We start from the raw sequence: 24,692 nt of genomic DNA, 5'->3' as shown, positions 1-24,692 counted from the left end.
AATCAGTAAGTGCCAAGACCAGGATTCAAACTCAGGACTGCCTAGCTGTAAAGCATCTGTTCTTTCCTCCCCAGCCCTCTCCACCCTTGTGGGTCTTCAGAAGTCTCTCCTCTTGAACTAATTCAGAGCCCCTAACTGCCTGGAAACGATCACATTTATTCATGTTTCGAGGTGGTTCAAGGGATTATATATCTTCCATGTACACATTCCTGTCCGATAGAGGCCAGGGGAAATTAGGAGGGTATGTAGAACACAGAGTTCCAAACCACCAGGTATCTCCAAGAATTACACTGTGCTGCCCTCTGCCAAAACACACCTATTTGCTTTATTTGTATATTCTTCTTCGGGCTGGCAGTTAAGCAGGTCCCTCCCTCTCAAATGGTACCACTCCAGGAAGGAAAATGAGAGAGGAACTGGGAGTGGAGCCACAGGCTTCCCAGCCTCAGGAAGGCAGACCCCTCCATGGCAGGAAGTAAGTGCATGCTCAGTGCTGGGCCAAGAAAAATCAGGGGCTTCCTAGCACAGGTGTTTGAGACTAACAGAATGAGACAGAAACCCCAAGCACATATGTTTTTCCTTTCCAGGCCTCTTTGCTGACAAATGACTTATTAGCAAAGTATATTCAACAGAAATGGCATCAGTAGGAAACCACCAGAGGGATATGGAAAAAACAGTCATGTATCTAAATGATAAACTCTTGATGATAAATCGAAGGCTTTAATACAAGTTGTGAACCTCAGACTGAGTTATTTTTCCCGCCTAATACACACACGAGCGGCAGTCATAACTCTGGGAAGTGACAGAGAGGGAAACTGTTCTGGGAGTAAAATTACTCTGCCTGTTATTGTCTTGAGTGGTTTAGTTTGGCATGAACTAAGGAGTCACTGCTGACAGCACCTTTAGTAATGAGTCTCTGTGTGGTACACAGATATAGTCAGAATGAAGAAAAGCCATAAAACGGAGTGGTATCTATGTATCAAATCCTATAACAAGTGTTTTCAGAAACTGATTGCTTACAACTTCAAGAAAGATGCTATTATTATCACCATTTTACAGATGAAAAGGCTGAAACTCAGACAAGTCAAACAACATGCCCAGGGTAACACATTATGAAAGCCGGAGAGTCATGACTCAAATCCGGAAGTGTCTGACTCTCAAACCTTAATTCTTAAGTAATGTACTTTACTTCCCTTAATTCTTAAGTATTTTACTTCCTCACTTAGCTATCAAAGAAAACTAATCATTTAAGACAATTATTAGAAGAATGTAATCACTAGAGAGATTGTGTTGTTACTACATCTTTTAAAAAGTCTATCCTTACTCTGGCAGATATAGAAAAGAACTATCCTTGTTTCCTGTGAAGCTGGTCAAATGCAAGTTAGTATGAAACAATGGTTTGAGACCCATGAATATGCCCTAATCACATGGGCCCACTGACCCTTGGGATTTGCTACATGAAAAGAAGAATATGAAACAGAATGTAAGACTCATGAGCGCAAAGATCTTTGTTTTATTCCCTGATGTAGCCTAGGGGTATGCATCTGGCACTCACTAAATACATGCAAGGTGAATGAATGGCCTAATTTTAGAAAGTCTGTGGCATAACCTTCCTTTTTTAATTAAAATTATTGGGGTGACATTGATTAACATCAGGTAAGCTAAGTATATCATTCAACAGTAAGTTGTATCTATACCGCATTGTGTGTTCACCACCCAGAGTTAGATTTCCTTCTGTTATCAAATACCTGACCCCTTTTGCATAACCTTCCTTAATATCACAGAACAGAACATAGTAACCTGGGCTATTGGCCAGTGTTTATTCATTAATATGCTAAACAGCCTCTCAGATGGCCCCCAATGGTCACTAACTACTGGTATTTATATCCTTGTGTAGTTCTCCCAACACTGTTTTAGGGTTGGCTTATGTGGCCAACAGAATATGACAGAAGCAAAAGTGTGTCACTTCTGAGATTAGGTTGTAAAAAACTGTGGCTTCCACAGTCATGTAAGGTTCTCTCTTAGATCACTGTCTCTCTTAAATCACAGCCACCTGCTGTGATTTGGGAACACACACTTAGACAGCCTATGAAGAGGCCGAGGTGCCAAGGAACTGAAACCTCTGGCCAAGAACAATGTAAATGAACTGGGAACCAGACTCTCCTGAATTTCTGACCCTTAAAAACTGTGTGAGATAATAAATGTTTACTGTTTTCAGTTGTCACATTTTGGAGTCATTTCTTATGCATCAATAGGTAACTAATCTTGTAATTTTATTAACATGGCAGGTGGAAACTAACTTAAACAAAAAACTATGTTAAAAATTTTTACAGAGAATTCTAAGAGTTAAATTTTGCAAATTGTTCTGCCTCCTGAAAGTTTTAAAAACATGAATATATGTTCTTCTGATCTACTATGGCCTCTTTTTCTTTGCTACTCACTGAGCAGCTATGCACATGTGTAACTGCAGGAGGGCATAAATGCTGTATTATGGTTGTTTATTCCAGGTCAGGGAGAGTACCTGCCACCCCCAAGGAGGGAAGACCTCACCTTACAAACTTTTAGGAAAAATATTCCTGCTGACATTAAATTAATTCTGATTCTATTTTAAATTTTTCAGAAACTTACATCCAATAGTGGAGAAGATATGACCATAAAACAAAGCAATTAGATACTTTTCAGACTGTAATAAGGACCACGAAATCAATGAGTACATCACAGGTCATACACAGAGAGAATCAGTTGAAATTTTTCTGAATCTGGCAAAGTGCCCAGAGCAGAACCTCACTCAAAAAGTCATGTAAGGAACATTCATCAATGAGAATCACTAGCTTATACTGCAGAAGCTACAAGGAGCTTTCCAGGATGGCCCAGGGAGATAAGAAACATACAAACCAGACAAGACCGTTTTACCGCAATGATGCTTTTTCCACCAAAGGGGTGTTATGAGTTAGAATACATATGTTATATATAATATATATGTATATATGTAATATATAATATATATGTAATATAGAGATATATAGAGATATATATGAGATACCTGCAGCTCAAGAAGAGGAAAATTAAATTAAGTGGAATTATCTCCTTATAATATTGATTGGTTTATGTCCCTTGTCAATTAATGCCCACCACAAACCTAACAATAAAATATCATCAAAGGTGATGACATACTGGGAGTCTGAGACAAATGAGTCATTATGAAAGATACTGCTTAGTTTATTATCACTGTCTTCATCTGACCAAAGAGTATAATATTTGAGATCATTCTCGAGGTTTCTGGTGCACCCAAGCTCCATGGTAACTCAAGAAGGAAGCATTCTTATTAACTTTGGAGATAACTCTGATAGAATGTCCAGTCCTACCCAGAGCAGATCTGACAGAAATAGAGTGAACAATTCCTTCTGTGGGTTGGTCGTGTTTCTCCTCCTCCTCCTCCTCCTCCTCACCTTCTTCTAGCATGGAGACATTGACTTGTAAATTTCTGGATTTATATGCAGTGGTAGTTTTCAATTCCTTATTACTTTAAGAAGATGGGTACATTGAGAGTTTATGGGGTGTGTGCATGTGTGTGTGTGTGCACAGGTGCATTGGATTTCTTATTCCCTAAAGATCAACTCTCCAGCATCGGTAGCAAATGAAGGCTCACCACGACCAGAAGGCTCTCATCTTTGAAAGTACAGGGGAAAATGTGATTTAAAAGCCAGAAGCATGGTAATAAGGGAACATATTACATGACAAGGACCAAGAAAGCCAGTGTCTTCAGAGAAGATCTATTCGGGGAAGCAGGAGAGAACATGTTGAAAGCCATGTGCTGGCCAGAGCAGGCGCTCATCTGCCTGAGGTATGGGGTGGAAACATCTGAAGGCAGCCTGATGGGTCAAAACAACACTGAGGAAAAGCACCTTCAAATAGAATCTGTGTGGAAAAGATGCCCTCTTCATTTAGTCGGAGGATTTCCAGGCCAAGGTACTGCCAACAGACTACGACTGCCCACTGGGCTCATGACCCCTGAAACACACATATTCTCAGATCTTATATCCTCTCCACCTCAGAAATGCGGCCAATCTCTGAAGTACAGTTGCCTTCCTCTGCTGGAAAAGGTTTCAAGAAATGCTAAATCCTCATAGAAAACTGGCATTTCTCCTGTGATGGAGCATGAGAAATTACCTAACATTACTTTCAGGATCTTAAATCATAAGAGGACAATGTCAAAGTTCAACCTCACCTTTTTAGCATTAAATTCCTGAAGCTCCTGCTTTAGGGCTGTAAGTCACAATCTCCTCAAAACATTAACCTGTGTTTTGTTATACCTGCCTAAATTCTTTCCAGAGATATAAGAAATAGACATATTTGTGATACTCTTTTCTTCACCAAATTTCTGGATATTACTTTTTAAGATCCTCAGACATCAGTGATACATCTATGAACAAGCAAGCCAACAAGAGTTTGGAATATTTATGTTGTCCTATTGGGACTAGTAAAGTCTCCAGAATTTAGAGTGTGCGGGAAATATGTCTAGAGAACACTTTTATTCTAAATTTAGATGACTTTAAACAATTTACTCAGCTTACTGGACTGCCTTTGAGCTGTTCTGGCCAATCACTTAAATATGTGTAGCAACCACCATTCCCTCCGCATATGTTTGATGGGCATATGTCAAAGTAAAATTACCTCACGGTTCCATTTCTTCCTCCCCTCAAATTACCAATATGATTGGACCATCAAATTAAGCAACTAAATGCCAAATTTTCTTTTTTTAGATCACACACATATTTGAGTTACATGAGTGTAGAAAAACAGTCCTGAAGGTCTGAGCTTTTTATTTTATTTTTTTATAACAACTTTTCAACAGTTCAACCTCTTTGGTAAATATGAGTTAAGAAAGCGAGCTCCCAGTCACAGCACATGTTTACAACTAAGTTAAAGGCTCTTAAAAATAGGGTGTTTGATGGTCCATTGCCAAAATACGAACTCTAGCAGCCTGGAGTGCACAGCTAATAATAAAGAATCAGTGTTACTATGAAAATCTCCAAGATCAAGCTCCAATTCAGCTTTGCTGTTCACCAAGAATTCCCCACAATGACACAGAGACATAAATTTGTAGTTAGAGATCAAGATGGGAGGGGAAAAAGGCTCAAAATGGTGAACAATCACTTAAAAACAAAGGAAAATGTTGCTGGACTGGGCTCAAAACTAAACTCAAAATGGAACCAAAAAAATTTCAGCTATTACCTGAGGACTGCTTGCCTTTTGGAAAAGATGAAAATATTGATATAGATAATAAAAGTCCAAGGTAAAGGAAATATGTTAGGCATGAAGAAAGCTACATGTGCTTTCTGCCCAGATTATTGAAACTCAAAGGAAATGTTCGGATCTCCAGGAACTGGCTGCTCAGTGTAGAGTGAAGAATCACATGACCCCAGTTTCAGTGGATTCTTCTTCCTGCCACCACAGCCTCACTTGGGGGTCTTTGGCCCTTAGAATCCTTGGACTCTATGACAAAACTATGGAACGTGTCTACACTGAAAATGTGTATATTCCATCACACAATTTTTTGCTTTCGGTTCAGGGGGTTCACAAACCCAAGACATGATATCATTTATACTGGTCATAAGTGATGGTGTCTCCACAGTTCCACATCAGAGGGGCTTGGGGTACAAGTCAGGGAGGGAGTGAAGCTGAGTTGGTGTTTTATTTCATGAAATACTGAAAATACCCTCAGTCACCTGATTGGAGCTCTCAGAGAAAAGAAAGGTTACAGTGTCTTTAAGGAACTTACAAATAACTTATTTAAACCTGATTTTATTCTATAAATGGACGTAAGCCCCACTCACAGTATAATCAGGTCTTAGCATATTCTTCTACATTTCACAGGAATCTATATTCAAGACCCTCCAGGTTTGGTTTCTGAATCCTGAAGAATCCATCCTAGGGACTTGTCAGCCATGCTGCCTTCTCTCTGCCAATTGCGAATCTCAGTAATGAACCACAACGGCCCTCTTCCCACTGAGCTTGGATGTCACCTTAGTATCTTTTATACCTAAGGTCTCGGTGACAACTACCAATCTACCCTGGCATGCAAGCTTAGACTTAGTTGTCACTCATAGATCCTATGTGTTGGAGCACTTTCTACCTCTTAAAAAACAGGAGACTGGTTAACTCTCAAATAGTAATCTTTGGCCCCTAGGCATTCCTTCTGAATTCCATCTACACCATAGGTGATGAGTTAGTCCTAACTGTAATTGATTTTCAAAAGTCTTGCTGCACTTGACTTCCATACTCAAAAAGTTTGAATTATGTGTGACCGGAAGTGTGACATCGCTCGTAGGACTACCCTCTCCTGCACGCAGTAGACCATAACTGGACGCACGAGCAGTGGCATCATCCTACTCTATTCAAATCCCGACTCTACCATTCATGGCTGAGTCATCTGGGCAGGTTCCTTCTTCTCATGCCTCAACTTCCTCATCAGTCAAATGGAAATAAGATCATACCTACTTCATCATGTAATTGTGAGGATACACGGGTTAATATTCAAAAAAATTTTAGAAGAGTACCTGATGCATTAAACACTTAATAAGTGATTAAAAAATATATGTTGAACTAAAAAGGTACTTTGAAGATCAGTGTTTCACCTTTAGTGCACAGTACATTTAGTCATAGAAATATAAAGGGTTGGATACCTTTAAAAATTCATGCTTGCCACAGTTTAATTTCAACAAACATTTAGATGTTTGCTTATAGCTGTCTGACACTACTGTACACCCTAGAAATACAAAGATAAATAAGTCACGTCTCCACCTTGAAGCAAAATCCCATCATTTACAAACTCCTGCATTTTCTCTAGGTAATGAGAAAAGACCCATCAGCATAAAAAACATATTTAACTTGAATCAGAGTAGATTCAAAATCACTTTTCAGCAAAAAGCTGCAGGTCTCTCTGCCTTAAGCTCCATCTAAGATATTCATTCCAAAATAAACAACAGCAAGGAGAAAAACTTAGACTGATCTTGATTTCAGAGATGAATCTGCTTCTCTGACTCAAGATCAAATTTCTTTTCATAACAACCTTTAGCTCTCTCTCCTCAGACCTCTGAGTTGGCTCACTAGACTCACAAGAAATAAAGGGAGCAAAATGTGGGACTTCACAAATTAAAAAAAAAAAAACCTTTCTCACCTCACCTTGTATTCTTACAAATTAAATCTTTAAAGGAAAAAACAAACAAACAAACAAGACGCTTTTTTCAGCCTCCCTTATTCTAGACTTGATGTGCCCTCATGTCTGACATCCTCATTCCATTCATGTTTGCCATTCTTTCTAGGAGAGTCATTGCTTCAAAGTGTGTGTGGGTGTCTTCTGGAAGCTCAAGACATTCAGTGCCTTCATCTTAGATGCAAATTCAGTGATACATTTTGGGCCCAGCTACTCAACTTTGCCAGCCGTGCACCCTGCACAGGCTCAGGGTCAGGAGGGTGGATCGTTTCTCACTAGGAGAGTTAGCACAGGCCGGACACGCAGATGAGCCTCTTACCCATCTCTAGAATGGGTGTTATAATACCCCAGAGAACAAAGTGAGGTCATCTGTGTACACATGTTAGATAAACTACAAAGTAGCTAGTTAAAAGTAAGATATTATTAGCATTTCTCAATTTATCAGGGTCTGTTTCCTATATGTAAAAATTTTTAAAGCTACACTTGCCTTATAGCATCGGGTTTTTGTGAGGACTACATGGGTTGTGTACTTGTGAGATGATGTAAGTGATTTTTGCAAATACCAGTTACTGCTTGTGCCTGCTTCCTGAGGGCCTGCTATGCCTCTATCTCCTTAGGGTCCTGATGTTAATTTCCTGACCTTTTCTTTTCTGTCTCTATTGCAAAAGGGGGACAATATTCTTTTCCTCAAAACGTGCCATTCAGCAGTTTCTCTTTAAATCTCAAACCTTAATGACTTCTAACAAAATGATTACAATAGCTCCAAGGCACAGAAGATGCTGACATGACCACCCTCCTGCCTAGAAGCATCAGAATCGGTTTTTGCTCACACTGACCCAAGCCTGGACCAGGAGGACCACTGTGCAGGCAGCTGTCCAGGCTCAGAGCAGGCACTGGCCAAGAAGCCTATCTTCTAGCTTTGAGGGTAGCCATTTTTTTACGGTTATCACTTTCCTCTTCCTAGATTCGCTTCCTTTTAATTGATCCAAATCAATCTCCTATCTGAATAAAGAGTTGAGCATTATTGTATCAGTGTTTAATTTACTTTATTCATTTATTTATTTGTTTACCCTCTGCTCCCCCTCCTTATTAAAAGGTAAACTCCATTAAACAAGAATTTTGTTAACTCCTGTGTGGCTCAAAGGGCTAACACAGGACCCAGCATACACTAAGCATGCAATATACATAACTCCTATTCCATCATCCTTTTTCTTGCACCAATGTTTTCTACTTATGAGAGATAGGGCTACAGAAAGAAGTTCAATCTGAGAAGACTCTTAAAAGATCATCATGCCCCTGTAGCTTTCAAAGGGTTGTGGCACTAGAACCATGTTTTTAATTACATGAAGGCATATAGACATATCTATATCTATAGATACACCTTTATATATATATATATATATATATATATATATATATATATATATATATATACACACACACACACATACATACAGAGAGAGAGAGAGAGAATATATAATTAAACAGAAGGTGGACATCCAGGAGGCCCACCACATATTTTTCTACTTCTCTTTCCTACCTTCATCTCTGAAAGACTCATAAGGTATCTCCTCCCATTTAAAAGCCACTGATCCGGTCATTCACTCAACAAGTCTTTAATGTGGATCCAGAATGTTTCAGGAACTGCTAGGGGCTGGGGATACATGTAGTAAACAAATAAGGTCCCTGGTCTCGTGGAGCTTACATTTTAGTGGGGAAGGATAGGAAATGCACAAACAAATAAGGAATCAGTCTAAATTCAGAAAGTGATAAAACGTTTGAAGACAACAAAATGGGGCAAAGTGATAGGGCAAGAGGAGAGAGAGAGATCAATTGTGTGTGTGGACTTAGTTAGGGGAGCTAAGGAAGTCTCTCCAAGGAGATGATATTTGAGCTGAAACCTCTATGACAAGAATAATGCAGCCTAACAAAGTGTTGAGGAATCTTACTCTCTTGGGTTACAGATGGGGAAACTAAGCAAAGGAGGAGTGCCTAGCACCAAGATCACCCTGTTAGCAGGACAGCTTGAACCAGAGTGGAGGTCTCTTTCACTCCCCATTTACTGCTGTGGTCTAATGGTCTCTTTCTAGTTTTTGCAATTTGGCATACTCTTGTTTTCTACAGCAATTTCCTTTAAAACTGATCATCTTTCCCATACTGTTTAATGCATTTTCTCATTTCTATTTTCTCTGCAAAGCCACCCATATAACCAAGGTGTGTCTATATGTACTAAAAATAATCATAGTAAACAAAGGCTTTATGTGTGTGTGTGTGTGTGTGTGTGTGTGTGTGAGAGAGAGAGAGAGAGAGAGAGAGAGAGAGAGAGAGAGAGAGAGAAACAGAGAGAGAGAGAAAGGGAAGGAGGGGGATTTGGGGATACATTTTACAAGCAAAAGTAAGACTCAATCTATTGAAAAAGAAAAAAAATTTGACTTCCTTTATCTTAGTATTCTTAGAAACACCATGTTGTATAGCATAATACCAAGATATTTTCATCTAAAAATCAAAAAAAAAAAAAATCTTAACATAAGAAAAGCTAAGGAGTTTATTAAGTTACAGAAAAAAAAAAATCATCATCATCTCTATGGCTCTAATCTAACAGACAATAAAGCTGAGTGTGTTTACCCTTTGAAACAAAATAAAACAACAACCATAACCAAATGACCCTTTTGACTTCCTGTTAGTTACATCTCGCTTTGTGAAAGAAAATGCATTGGGCTAGCCTGGAGCCTAAGATGTGATCCGCAGACCCTAAAGATTCTAGGAGTCATAAAGATGCAATCTGAAGAGCTGTGCTCTAACTAAAGCAGAAGACAGAGAGGGAGGGAGTTGTGCTATCAAAGAAATTCTCTAGATTTAATATTTGCTTGGGTAAATTTTCTTTTGTTGGTTTGTTTGGAGCAAATCCTGTGCATTCCTTTTTTCCAGTTTTATTAAATCCCTAAACAGATCTGAGTTTGAAGGGCTTAAGAATGCCCTTGGGAAATAGGTGATTACACCCTCTGCTTAGGGTTTTAGTGATAAGGAAAAAAAAGGGTTGGGTGGGGGGGGGGGGGTGAGGCAGTGGATTGAATTCCCTTCCTCAGGGCCAATTTCTCAATGATTCTCTTCTGCAGTTCCCCTTTAAAGCAGAAGCATATTTTAAACATGAAGTGGTGACACATATAAAATCCCATCCATTAATCAGCACTTTTCAATTGCTATGTGTATATGAAAAAGAGACAAACAGATGGAGAGAGCGATGCACATAGCTAAAACATTAGTCGATTTCTGAAGAAAAAATCCTGAGAACATTTTCCTTTTCATTTTATATTTCACGTATTATTTCACAGGGATACTCAACTGGGAATTTTCTTTACCCTACAGAAATGTTGCCTAGTATAGTTGGGAGGTTCAGGGGTGGGGAGAGAATCGGGTTCCCTCTAAAAATAAATTTAATGAATCAAACTGTAGTCCTACGACTGTGTTTCTCATACTGAAACCCTAAACCTAAACAGATAGAGTCAGATATGAAGTGATTTGTTCATTCCTCCTAGGACGGATGTTAAGTAATTAACATGGCTATATGCTCTCCCTTCGCCACAGCTGGACCTTGTTCCTAAGGTTACGTCAGACCCTCCTCACCAGTACTTTCTTTAAAAAACAAAACATGGACACCCTTGTCACTGTCCTTCTTTGGATTGCTCCTAACAGATATATTTAAGAAGAGATTGAAATTTGGAAAACTAAAGCAAAATATCAGGAAAGTTATTCAAAGTGTATTAACCCAAAAGGGGCTTCAGAGGTGATCCAAGTCACTCACTCACCAAGTGCCCCTTGTTTTTCCAAGAAGGAGAGTAAGTACCAGCAGGGTAAATAGACTGGACTAAGCTGCCCTACTAGTTCGTATCAGTGGGAACACTAGGATCATCAAAGTCCAGTTCTCAGGCCAGAACTACGACTATATCACTACTAAGTATAGCAAGTATAATATAGTATTACTATATCACTTCCTCTTTGTTTATTCATTTATAATAAAGTGTACGATGGAAAAAATGTGGGACTTATGGTAATTTGCTACCTAAAAAAAAAGGGAGGGGATAGAGTTTAGAAACACTCTTCAAGACAGAACATGCTTACTTTCTCCTGTGTACGCTGTACTCGCCAGCACAGTCTTCTGTGACCTAGAAGATCGAATGCAATTACATTGCCCATATATATTTGCTATGCTGTTTGACTCTCCCAAGGGCAGTGTAACAATACATGGAGAGTGACATCTTTATGAGGTTAACCCTTCTCTGTTTTAAGGGTAGACTACCGAAGGCAGATGTGTTCCCTGGAGCGTAACAAGAACGCTGGAAATTTGGTAGTTAGTAGGAATGACAGCACCAGACCATCATTCAGGAGGGAAAAATAAATTGTTGTTCAGAGAAACAGCGAGCTGGGGAAGCCTATGAGAATATCAATGCACATGAAGTAAAAGTGAGATAATCAAGTGGGGTGGGGGTGGGAATTGAATTATAATACAGTGAGAAAAGACAAAAGAGAAAGCAAGGAAACTAGTGTTTCTTAAGCTCTACTGTGTGTCAGACACAAGTTACGTTCTTTCATTATCTCATTTAATCCTCACAACATTTTGAGATATGTTCTATTATCATGAAAAGAAGAAAATGAGTCTCAAAAATGTTAAGTAACCAGTCCTGGAGTAACGTATCTAGAGGTGAGACCATCTTCACGCTAAGGTTTTCTGGTTCTGATTCAGTTAACCTTTTGCTAAATTACAAACTAGTCCAAAACCTAGCTGCTTAAAACAATAATGCAATATTTCACCTGATTCTCTAGGTTGGCTGGGTGGTTCCTCTGCTGATTTCTTCTGGGCTCACTCACTCAGATGGCTGCATTGAGTTAGAGGACTAGCTATTCTAAGATGGCCTCACTCTCATATTGCAGTTGGTGCTGGTTAGAGGCAGGGGCACCTTGGTTCTCTGCATGTGGTTGTTCATCCTTCAGTTGGCTAACCAGCTTCTTTACATGGTGGTATCAGTGTTCTAAGAGAGCTTCTTTTTAGTTTTAAGCCACTTTATTGAGGTATGGTTATGTGTAAAGCTGTATATATTTAACATACACAATTCTGTAAGTTTGGAGATGCGTATACACCTGTGAAACCATCACCACCATCAAGACCATAAACATCTATCATTTCCCAAATTTTTCTCCTGCTATTATCATCATTATTTGTGGTAGGAACACTTACTACATGATTTATCCTCTTAAGAAATTTTAAGCCCAAGAGAGCTTCTTGAATCCCATCCTCAGAAGCAGCACAATGTCATTTGTATCATATACTCTTGGTTAAAACGAGGCGATTTAAGATTCAAAGGGGGAAATAGCATCCACTTTTTGCTGGGAGAAATGGTAAAGTCACATTACAAAGGGGAATTTGAAATGGAAAGAAACATCGCGATCACTTAAAAAACAATTTACCATAGGCTCTACTGGCAAAACTTTAATAAAAATTCCTAATTGCCCCTAATTGTTCTTTTTATAGTTCTATAAAAATTTCTTAATAAAAGGACATTTTATAACCTGGAATAGATATCAGAAAACTTGAGTTCTAGACCTTCCTCTACTGCAATGGGATCTTGGAGTATTTTCTTTCAAATGGGTATTTTCATATATGAGAAAGGGTTTGGTCTGTTTTCTTTCTAAGGGTTCATGCAACTCTATAAACTGATAGAAGAGTGTCTTATTTTTAGATCAATATGAATTAGCTTCCTGGGGGATGGGCAGGACAGAGATGAAAAAAAAAAGGCTAGAAACAAGATGATTTTTATTTTGCAACATACTCCTTTTCATTGCCATTGGTACAGAATTTGGGAAGCAGTGAATGAGCAAAGGACACTTCTTCCCATGAATAGTTGAGCTCTCCCATGATCTGGGTGCTGCTGTGACCATTTCCATGTATTATATGCTAAGCCAGCAACAGTCCTCCAGCATTATACCAAGGAATAGAGTACAAGTCTTTGCTCTCGGGGCTTATAGACCTGGTTAGACAAAACAATTCCCATGCAACACACACTCACACCAGCTAAGCAGACAGTAGAGGCAAAAAGGCTCCTGAGCGGGTCTCTTCCTTAGGGAAATGCGTAGCTGGAAGCTCTCTTCAGAAAGGTATTGTTGCCTAGTCTATGGAAGATCAGGTTCCCAAGGAGAAAACTAATGTTTAATTTAGCACAAAGACAGCTCAGAATCTCTCTCCAGGGGACTGAGTCTGCAAACAGATCCACATGCAAAGAATCTAAGCTAGAAAAGGAAGCTCTCGTTGGTGCAATGGCTACAGGACTTAGGCGCAAACTTTACTGAACTAAAACCTCTGCCAGTTGTTTCTGTCAGGAGGACTGCTGCTCTTTCCTGTTTACTCTTATGTCTGTACTTTGCACTTTTTCAACACTTCTGTGAAACAACCAAATGAGTTAATACCACTAGCACATACCTTTTGCTGTCTAAAATTACATGATGAAGTGTGGCAATCAAATATGCAAGCCTTAGCCGGTTTAGCAAGTATCGGTCCACTTAAGTGAACAAAAAATACAAAAAAACTTAGTTTCTCAAGCTTCTTAGCCAGAGAATACTTTTATTTTTACATTATTTAGACTCCAGAGATCTCCAGAAATGAGCACTGTACACTTAAGTATGGCAATTGTTATCCCAAAGACACAGTATAGTAAGTATATTATTGTATTCAATTAAGCCACTTTTTTGCACCCTGGTTACCATGACTCTAAGAGATTATACTGTGTATCCAACAGACTCTTGGTAAGTTATTAGAAGCTGCAGGAAACTTTTGCCTTAAGTAAATTTTCTGAAAACAAAACCCGCAGACATGTAGCTTTCTATTCGAACTGGTCAGAACCACCTGAAGAGAACTTTTGTTGTACAATGAGAAATTTAAGGTGTTGGCTTCATGTGGGTAAGAGTTATTAGTGTGCCGGAAAAGATACACAAATATAACTCAGCTACACTTCGGACAAAAGAGAATTTTTAAAACAACAACATTAATGATTCCATATTAACATATGAACCTGACACGATGACTCAGGGAGCAGGAACACCATAAAAACAACATAAAACAAAACAAACTCAATGTGAGTTTGGTTCTACATTTCCTAAGAATATTATCCTTCCAGAGGTGGAGGGGAATGTACATTTCAATTATGGAGAATAAACAAATTAATAAATAAAATAATTTCGACTACTTTTTTTGCCCTGAATTAGAGCCAATAAATCTATCGTCACCCAAATATCCAAACATCATCCACCCAGCAAGACTATTGTTACTCTAATCCGGTTACTTCTTCATAGAAACATTGTGCTTTTAATTAAGAATTACCATCACTAAAAATTGCTTTGAAGTCTTGGCAAATTTTCCTCATGTTTCTTATGGAAAGTCACACTTTGGAGGTACTGAGCAAAGCTGATATTCCAAGCTAAGAACCAACCACATCAAGGCATAAAATTTTCAACTTGTTCCAGGTCAGTGTTGAGAAGAGGGCAAACTCCCGTCGCAGTGAGTTAGTTAACTGATTCCTTAGCAACTTGAGCCAGAGATCTGGCTTTCAAGAGCATAAATTTAAATCTCCACAGCAGGGAACTTCTAACTCTTTGTGACTCTGTAACCAGATTCACTTAAGAATTATTCATCACTCTGAATTAATAATTCAGTTAAATGGTAAATTTGGGCTACTCAGTTCTAATGATTCTAAACTCTCAATAGACAGTTTAAATTTCTCAATTTACCCACAAAGCCCACATGCCACACTTGCTGGGCAACTGAATGGAAACCTAGCCTCTATTGTAGAAGAAGTAAACAGTCAAATAAATACTCCAGTAAAGTTCTCGATTAGGAGTCCTAGAATCTCAGGAATTGAGGAAATATTAATTGAGCCTGTTCTCAAGGGTGACACAATTTAACCTATTCTAGGAAAATGCAAATCTATCCCAGTTGACATCTCCATATTAAACTCTTTAGGGAAACTGGGTAATATGATATCCCTCGCTAACCATTTTAAGTAAATATTAAAGAGAGAAGCCATGCCCTTTTACAAGATGTCCCTGACACATTTCTGGAGAGAGAATCCAGGGCTGAGAAAACTATGAATCTGACTCGAACATGTCACTTCTCACATTAATAATAACATCATTTACTCAACAACTCTAAGTAGTCAGTTCTTTTCAAAGGTGTTCCATTTCATAGGTGAGGAAACTGAGGCAGGAGAGGTTAATTACATTACCCACGATGACACAGCTATTAAGTGGAAGGGCTGTGATTTCAAACCAGGTAGTCTCCCCCCTGACCCCAGGCTCTTAACTGCTATGTTGCCTTGTTTCCTTAAACAGCCAACTTTAACACTTCTACTTCCAGCCCCACCCATACTCCCTTTAGACTATAAATACTAAGAGGGCAAAGGCTATATCAAATTGACCATCATGAATACATTAATTCCCATGGCACAGACTAGCTGTACAATGATCCTTTATTGAACTAATGGATAATTTCTCCAAACTATAAAAAGCACCCACATCCACAATCTTGACATGAAATTTCAGAACCTTTGCTAAAACCATTAAGTCCCATTGAGAACACAGCGCGTATAAATTCTGTCACCTGCCCATTTTCGTAGCCATCCCTTTGGCAACTGGTTGTAGTAGGGCCTGACTCTCTAGTCTTTTTTATGCCTTGTGGAGCATATATGAACTTCTCTCTTTATCCCCTTTATAAGGAAATGAAGCTGCTCTTATCCTTCCACATTTGTTTCTTAGATATGTGTAGGAAAGTGTGGAAGCTAGCAGCCACAGACAGATAGCCCCCTAGCTATGGTCAGCATCCTAGCATCATGCCTTGAATCCAGAAGGGAAAGCGCTGTTGGCTTTTCTCCTCTGCCATCTTTCCACAGGGTGCCTTTCCTGTACCCTGTGAACATGGACCAAACAGGGGAAACTAGTATCCTACTAAACCTTAAGGCAAGTAAAAGATCTGTAACACATCTATTCAAAAGCAAGTAAGCAGGAAAATAAGTAAATCTCAAAGATCATCCAGAATCATAGTTTCTCATAAATTTCTGCTCACAATGTTTTTTAATGAAAACACCTTTTCCAAGTTAGTAAACAAGCAAACTCATTTGTTGAGAAGATCAGTTTACATATCAAGAGAATACACTTTTACCCACAGGGCAATTCTTATTTGCCTTGGAAGGCGCAGTGAACCTGAGAAGAGAGGTGTAGTTGGTTCTGCTTCTTTTAGTTTCTCTTTTGAGTCTAGCTAGTATGCTTTTAAAACCATCTCCTTTTGATGCCAAAGGCCATGTCATGCTGTATATAACTCACTGTGAACGGGAGAAGTGTGTAAATAGCAAGGCATTAAGCAGCTCAAGGGACTTGAAGATAGGTAATACAGAACACTTAGGCAATGCGCTATGAGAAGAGCCTGCTGGGGGGAAAATGTAATACTTGTCTTCAAGTATATGAAGGATTGTTATTGCTTCATAGATGCTGACTCCTCTGAGCTGTACTTGCCCTACCATTTTCCAGACTTTTGATTTTACTCTTGCTAGAGAGCCCTAGACCCTCCAGGAAGTGGATCCACCTTACCTGACCCCAATCACAATGTCAGTCAGGCTTCACTCTTTGTCCCCAAACACCTAACATTCATGCCCATCCACACTTCGCTGCCCTATTCTACATTTCCATATCCTCTCTCTTCTCCCAGACTGATGGTGAACCACATTTTCCATAAAGCTCTCCCTGGCCTGGATTTGAATCTCTCTCCTACCGACAACTAACAATACTCACATTTTGAGCACTATGGTCAGGCACTATGCTGACTGTTTTTGCTAAAGAATATCAGCTTTATTTTACAGATGAAGATACTAACACCCGAAAAAGAACATAATTATTTCCCCTAGCTCATGTAGTTAGCAGGTGCAAAGAAGGGTATCTGAAATATGAACACAGGCTGAACTATAAAATTTATGCATTAAATTCTTTCATTTACTATATCTCTAAGCCTCAAGTTCCTTATTTGTAAAATAGGGCAAATGTTGCTAACAAGCCTGTTTTTGTTTTTGTTTTGTAAGGCATTACCTAAGTAATAAAAGCACCTTGTACATTCTAGAGCTCAGTAAATATTCCTTTCTCCCTCTGATTTTCTGTCAGTTTTGGTCCGTTCTACCTAGTTAGTACTTTTGCTGTTACTTTATTGGTGTGGTCTTGATTTGCCTGCTAGACTGTATGCAAGCAGGGACTGCATTTTTAGCTGTTTTTCTGTCTATTCTCTCACAGAGCCTGTTACAGTATGAGGGAAATTAGCATGAAAATGCAGAAGGAAGAATTTAGAAATGTTTTCATTAAACAGGACCCTGCCTGTGAACATATATAAGGGACTGGATTAAAGAGCAAGGAAGTACTAGAATTCATTCAGAACGATTTAGCTGCCATGCATAGCAGAAGTAGATAATTTTTTTTTTTCAAATTTCCTTTTAGAACTTTTAAGATTAAATAGCAGTGTTAAACACACATACATCTATAAAAACAAATACAGCTCATCATAGCCACACTTTTAGTCATATTTGATTGTTATGTCTAAGAACATTTGAAAACCCATGCTTGTCTTGGTACTTGCATAGGGAAGCCATACAATATGAAACTTTAATACATCTGAAACTTACTGGATTTTGTTAACCAAGGTCACCATAAAAAACAAACAAACAAACAAACAAAACTTTAAGGCTTAAAAAAATTTGGTGAACATCACCTAGCAATGACATTATTTCAAAGAAAGCAGATGATGTCTGTATATAAACATTGACCTAAACAAGCAAGACATCTTGGTGGACATAATAACATCACTTTGCTGTCAAAGCAAACTTTCTGTCAATTTTTGATAAAGGGTTTCTCTCTCCACTTGAACTTTTTTGCCTTTGTGAGACCTTATACTTGTATTTTCTAGAATGAAGTGGTAGGAAGGTCCTGGATAAATAAGAACTCTCCCCTTATTACTTTGTTCTGGAAAAGAGAACAAAAATAGGACAGTTCTTAAGGAGATGATGGCTGCATATATAAATAATGTAAACACTCCTATCACCATCCTGGGAGGACATTTATCACACAGACAGCTACAGACACCCAGATCTAGGCGATAAAGTATTTTTGTTTTCAGCCTCTTATACAGCTTTCCAATTTTGAATTGTCAATTGGAAACTTGATTATTATCAGTTAAAAATAACCAGGAGACTCTGGCAATGATTTAACTTGTTTGACTTTCTTAAGCTAACAATTAACATTTTAGACTATTGTTGACAAAATACTTAACTTTCTCATGCGATTTGTGCAAACGACTTTTCTAATATTCCTTAGACACTCTGATGGACACACCTTTCCAAAGCTGCTCAGGGCCACGCAGGGGGCTGCAAAGGACTTGCTTTCAAAGACCCTAAACACTTTCACAGCATTGCCCATGTTAACCAGAATTTTGGGGGACCTTCAGGAACACTTAAGCACTGATATCACAGTCTTATCTTAACAGCACTTGAATTTGAAATACTACTCTTTCTATTTACAATAAAAGCCATTTCACCATTTAAAACAGACAACTGCAAGCTTAAGTACAATTTTAATCCCTGGAAAAACTGGTATTATAATTCATTGTTTAGTAGTTTATTATTAGTAATACTACTAGTAATGCCTTGCATTTCTGCAGTGCTTTATTTTTCCAAAGCCTGTTCGGAAACACATTCATTTGCTTCTCTCAACAAGCTAGGGCAGCGTTATTGTTCTCTCTGTTTTACAGATGACTGCTAAGTAACTTGTCCTAGGTCGCCCAGCTGGTAGTGATCAAGCAGGCACAGAACGGAGGATGCAGACTCCTTGTCTGATCTGCTTTCTTTCCTCCACACTACATTAGAGAAAAGATAATCTCTAAAGCCAAAGATGACTTGGAACCACTTATCTATCCATCCTAGCAACACAGTCTTTACCACAGAAAAAGAGCTTGTCTCAGGCAAAAGAGAAAGATTAATAATGCACCACGGAAGCTCTAAACTGTACCATTCCATGGACCAGCAATTATTCAGTTTCACAGTTCATTCAAAGATTCAAACATACTTCACCAGGAAATGATTTAGTGCCTAAAGCCTGCTCCAAGTGGTTAGAAATGCAGATCTGCTCAAAGCTCTACAATCTGGGCCCTCTGAAAGGCCCTATTCCTGCAGTTCATGCAGCCATGGGGCTTCCCCTGAGCTTGTACTTGAGCTAAATGAAGAAACTGGCTGAGTAAGGGCTGCAGAATTAGTCTCTCCATGTGGACAGAATTAGAACTGGTTTGGAGGTTATTATTGCATTGTTCTTGAATCTTCAGCTATTGAAAAAAGCTCAGACAGTACATATTTCTTGCAATATAACATCCCTCAAAGTTAACACTATCCCATGGAACAGAAGTTCTCCTTTCACCCTCATTCAGATATTACCGACTACATACAAGGCATTGTATTAGCAGGTATGCAGAGCTTTCATCTGAGAACACAGGGCACATTTGATTCTAGATGATCAATATTCTCTGCCTTTCTCCAAAGGACGTTTATGGCCACTTACGGCATACGAATTAACTATTAAAGTGATACATTCAACACACCCAGACAGAAATAAATCTGGTTACGGACACAGTAGCAACACAATTAGGAAGGAATTCTGACACTCATTTCTGTGTAAAGCCTCCTTTAAATTAATAGTGTTTCAGAAAATAAAAAGAGCCTGAGTGAAGTGAGACCTGCAGATCTAATGCGCTTGGTGAATCACTCCCAAATGCCCAGGCTTTCCTTCGGACACAATGTTATCAGGTTAATACAGTACTTGCATCACCATCTCTGAGTACCATGCTGAGTAACAAAAGTACCAAATTTAGAAGCTAAAATGAAGAAGGGAATTTCCAAAAACCCAAAGGGGAGTGGTGGGTCACCCCTTGCAATGCCACACATTTTCAATGAAAAGCAACCATTAGGAATGAACTGCTCTTTCCAATGCTAACTCACACTGCCCTGCTCATCATCACTGCAATCAGAGAGGGCAATGCTCTAAGGGACCGTTTTAGTCGATGGTTGGTGGTTAGGAGAAAACAGATTCTGTCTTTGAACAGGAGTGGTTCGGCAGCCACCTTTGACTTCTGCAGCAGTAAGCAAGCCTTCAGTCGGGAAAGGCCACTTTCTCTCACATCCTCTCAGCATGGACATCGCTAATCATAAAGTTACAATAATCACTGAAGTTGGTTTCATTTCAGGTCCCAAAACCCCCAAGTAAAAGAGGGCAGCCTCATCTACTTCCAAGTCAGATACGAGCAAAGAGCAAGAGAACAAGGCCATGAGCAGACATGCCACTTTCCTTGCAGTGGCTGGGATGTGAAGACCACATCCAGTCTTGGCACCCAGTACAGAGATCAGTCTTCTCCACTAAGAAGGGCTGGGCGCCTCGTTCCCTGTGTCATCCCCAGAAACACTTACCAGGAGACTGTGAAGCCACACAAAGCCGTATTATTGGGAGACTTGCAGACAGATTATAAATTTACTGGGGACAATCAAGGCATTTAGACACTTTTGGCTGCAGATGCCAATGACACACACATGCATACAAACCTCATTCTTCTCTCCATTCGAGTGATTCTTTACCCCCCCTCCTCTACCTCAGCATCTCTCCTTCATAAAACAAACTCCCATTGCTCTCCTAACGAATTCCAGGGAGAGGCGAGAATAGAGCAGGTGGTAGAGAAAGGAAATTAGGCTTTGAAGCTCTAATAGAACCCCGCAAGCTGAATATATTCAAGGATAAAACAGCGAACACTGGGCAGTTTAACTGTTAGCAGTTATTTTTCATCTGGAGTCAGCGCCAGGAAGTTGCAGTTCTAGGCATCCCAAGCAAAATGTGTGTGGGGGAAGGGGGGAAGAGCACCCTCTTAGCCCCCAGAGTTTCTGGAAACTTTATCACCACAGACCCAGGCCAGGGATAAGGGGGATCCTTATGGGCTTATCTGCAGGGTGTCCTCCCCCTAGGGCATCTTTTCAAACTCCTTTGGAGAAGTTCAACACAGTGCCCTCCTTCCTTTGGGCTTTTCAAGTACTTTTCGGCTTGCCTGGCCATTTCCTGTTGCTGACTTTCTTTTGGGCTGACTTAGGCAAACTGGAGCTGTGCTGTGAGAGGACACAGGACCTCAGGAGCCCTCCAGAACTCCAAAATGGAGGAAGCTTGCGGGGCTGCGGGGCTCCACCTTCTACCCAGAGGCCCCTGGCCCAGCAGCTTTGGGGGAAGCGGGCACACGGCAGGCAGTCACCTGACCAGGACTGGCATCAAGAACCAATGATTCAGGGGATACTCCCTCTGGCCTTGGGTGTGTCTGTGCCTCTGAGGAAGAACTTCCAGTCAGAAATTTGATCAGAACTTTCAGGTTTGAGGTCCTGTCACCAGAAGTAGCTGAAGACAAGGTACTTCCTAGGGCGAAAGCATGTAAATAGCCCCTTTGTTCCTGCCTACTTTAATAAACGCTATAATTTGGCACTACCTACCTGTAGGGCCTATGAAGAGAAGCTAGATGGGAGAGGGACCTGGAGTCTATAGGAAATCAGGGCGTAGAACTCTCAAAAATATTCCCTCACTCGTATTTGAGATATTTCCCTCCAAATATTGTTTTTTACTGAGAGAACACTCAGGGAATTTCTAGGTTCAAAATCAGCACTTGGGTTCTCTTAACCGAAGGAGAAGGGGCCATTTCAAAGGGGGGAGGAGGAATGGTACAAGAAGGAAAATGCTTTTATAAAGGTCAGTTAGACTGATAAATATTTTCAGCTGAAGAATGGCTTGTTGGGCCTAGTTAGAGCTGGCTAGTCAAAGCAGGAGTATCCTTGAGACCTGGCCTTGCTCAGCCGCTCAGATCTTGCCAGATTGAAGCTATCTCTTCTACAAGCTGTGGACCTCAGAGATCCTCTGGAAAACTCAGGCTTCTTACCACTTAAGGAATACCTTACAAGTAGAGGAAAACCCATGAATGAATACGAGCAGAACTTGATGAGTAAGAGTACAAACCACACATACGGCACACCCAATGGCCTTTGAGGTAGTCAGGTGACATCTTGGCCCTTTTAACTGCTGTCCACTCCACATCAGGCCAAGGTAAGCTTTACCTTCACAGAAGGCCATACGACCACAGCCAGAATCATGAGAAAACCAGGTGCCTTACCGCAATCAGGGCTGAGTGCCTCTGGTCCCCTGGGGCTGAAGCTGGTGGCTGCTGCTCCCCATCGATCCCACCACCGCCACCATTATTGCTACTGTTTAGCAGGTGCTGCTGATGGTGATGGTGATAGTCTGGTGGGGGTGGTGGGGCTGTTGTCGCTGCTGCCTGGGAGGCTGTAGGAGGGGCAGCAGGGGGTGGTGGAGGGGCTGTAGTGGTGGCAGCAGTGGCTGTGGCCTTGGTGTGTTTGCCAGTCTTCCTTGCCCCCTGGCCATGCTGTACAAGGCTCAGGAGCTGCAAGGTGCTCTCTCTTTCCCGATCTGAGCTCTCAGCCCTACCGCGTTCATAGCGTCCTTCGCAGCTCAGGTGATGCTGGCGGCAGACGGCGATCCGAGCCCGGAGGCGCTCCACGATAGCACTGTGCACTCTTGGGGTGACAGAGCCCCCTCCAAGGAGCCCCGCCCCAGGGGCCGCCCCTAGTCCTCCTGTGGGGGCCTGTGGGGGCGCTGTGTCCCCCATCTTAGTGGACACAATGATTGCTGCCTCTGGGATGGTGAGGTGGAAGAAGGCTACTGCTGGCTATTGGAAGCAAATCTGTTTTTGACGATGTGGGCTCAGTGTTCAGGGCCACATGAATGGAGATCTTCAGAGGTTGGGGGGGGGGGAGCAGTGGAGAAGGTGTGGGGGAGGGGCGTTAGTATAAAGAGGATGAGGAGCAAGAACAGACACCAATCACAGAGGATAAGTTGGGGAAAAAAGCGGTGACCAACTTACTCTAATTGCATTTGACAGCTCTGGAGAAGTTGTACAGAGTTGGTGGGGTTTTCCACCCTCCCACCCCCACCCCCCCCCCACCAAACTGACAAGAGCCACTAGGTACTTTGTCAACACGTGATCCGGGGGTTAGAGCAAGAATTCAGGGATTGTCAAGCCAGAGACAGAAACAGACAGCAAAGGGAATTGAGAGAGGTATTAATAGAGAACTGGACTCTCCCCCCTCACCTAGTTGTTTCAGAAATTTCTTTATGGAGATGTTTCTGAAGAGAAACACATTTCTACCATGGTCTATGTAACCCGCAGCCTTTACTTTTCCTCAGGTTAAAAAAGAAAGTGCTGTTTCAGAAGGTTTTGAAGTCAATGTTCGAAATGTACAAAAATCAAGAGAGCCCGTCTTTTGCCTTTTAATTTCTCCTCCCTTTCTCTTCGCTCCGGTGTTTTCTCCTCTTTGGAAGACTGTAGGATGTTGTCTGCTCCCAAAAGAGGGAGACAGTTTTTCAATTGTTAACAATGTCAGTAACTGGACTTTTGTACCATGCTTTTTTCTTCAGCTAATCCAATCAGCGGTAAAAATCCTCATTCCCTCTAAGGTTTCCTAGCCTTAAATGAAAGCAGTCTGAAGTCGCTAGCCACTGAGAGAGATCTTTCAACACATTTTTTTCTTTCCCGCTTAGGTTCCTATCCCTCACCCCCGGCTCTATTCTAATACAGTATCGAGAGACAAACTCTTCCGAGAGTAATTTACAAACGATGGTCAAACTTACAAACTTCCAGCAAATTGCACCGAGTCATGTCCAGCCACTTTTCTGTCCACTTTTGTACATTCCATCCGGGCCAGTGGATCTGAGGGTCTGGACTCGCAATAAGCAATGTGGTTCTATCTCTTGTATTGCTCCGCTTTATAGATAGAAAAAAAAAAAAAAAAGTAGCTTGTATTTTCCTTTCTCTTTCCCGTCTGTTAGCCGCTTTGCTGACACTGGCTCCACTGCCCGGAGTCACGGCGATACACAGGCTTTCATTGTGCTCGGATAGGAGAGGGAGAGAAAGAGAGTGAGTGAGACAGAGAGGGAGAAAGAGAGAGCCAGCAAGCTGCAGATGGGGGGGCGGAGGGGGGCGGAGGGGGCGGGCGGGAGAGCGTATCCGAGGCTCCCTGGTGGAAGGCTGGTGCCACTGCACGAGTGAGTAATTGCAGCCAGGCACCGAGGAAAGGGGAACGCAGAGGGCCTCCCAGTGGCTGAAGAGGTAAATCCCGAAGCCTGTGCGTCTCAAGGCGCTCGCCTAGCTCAGTCTCGGCCTAGGCTGAGTGGGGAAGGCTGGGGAAATTCCCCAACCTCTACACAGCTACTACATCAGCTGTAAATGTTTAAGAAATCCCCGGCCAGGGAATGTATTTTCCCTTTCAGATCTATATTACACCCCCCCGAGGATATCATTTTCATTTTTCAATATGTTGTA

General features: G+C 40.8%; 1 protein-coding gene across 1 annotated transcript in view; it reads right to left on the bottom strand.

Annotated features, from left to right (window-relative positions):
* The window catches only part of MAML2 (mastermind like transcriptional coactivator 2), a 327,265-nt gene extending 302,931 nt beyond the window's left edge, over nt 1-24,334 (bottom strand). The window contains exon 1 of the mRNA XM_016159932.2: nt 22,467-24,334. Coding sequence (XP_016015418.1) covers nt 22,467-22,979 — 513 coding nt within the window. The 5' untranslated portion in view covers nt 22,980-24,334. The remainder of the gene's footprint in view (nt 1-22,466) is intronic.
* Between the last annotated feature and the right edge of the window lie 358 nt (nt 24,335-24,692).

The sequence above is a fragment of the Rousettus aegyptiacus genome, unplaced genomic scaffold, assembly GCF_014176215.1.
Source record: "Rousettus aegyptiacus isolate mRouAeg1 unplaced genomic scaffold, mRouAeg1.p scaffold_m13_p_5, whole genome shotgun sequence".
Taxonomy (NCBI): Eukaryota; Metazoa; Chordata; class Mammalia; order Chiroptera; family Pteropodidae; genus Rousettus; species Rousettus aegyptiacus.
This window is presented reverse-complemented; position numbering and strand designations above follow the sequence as displayed.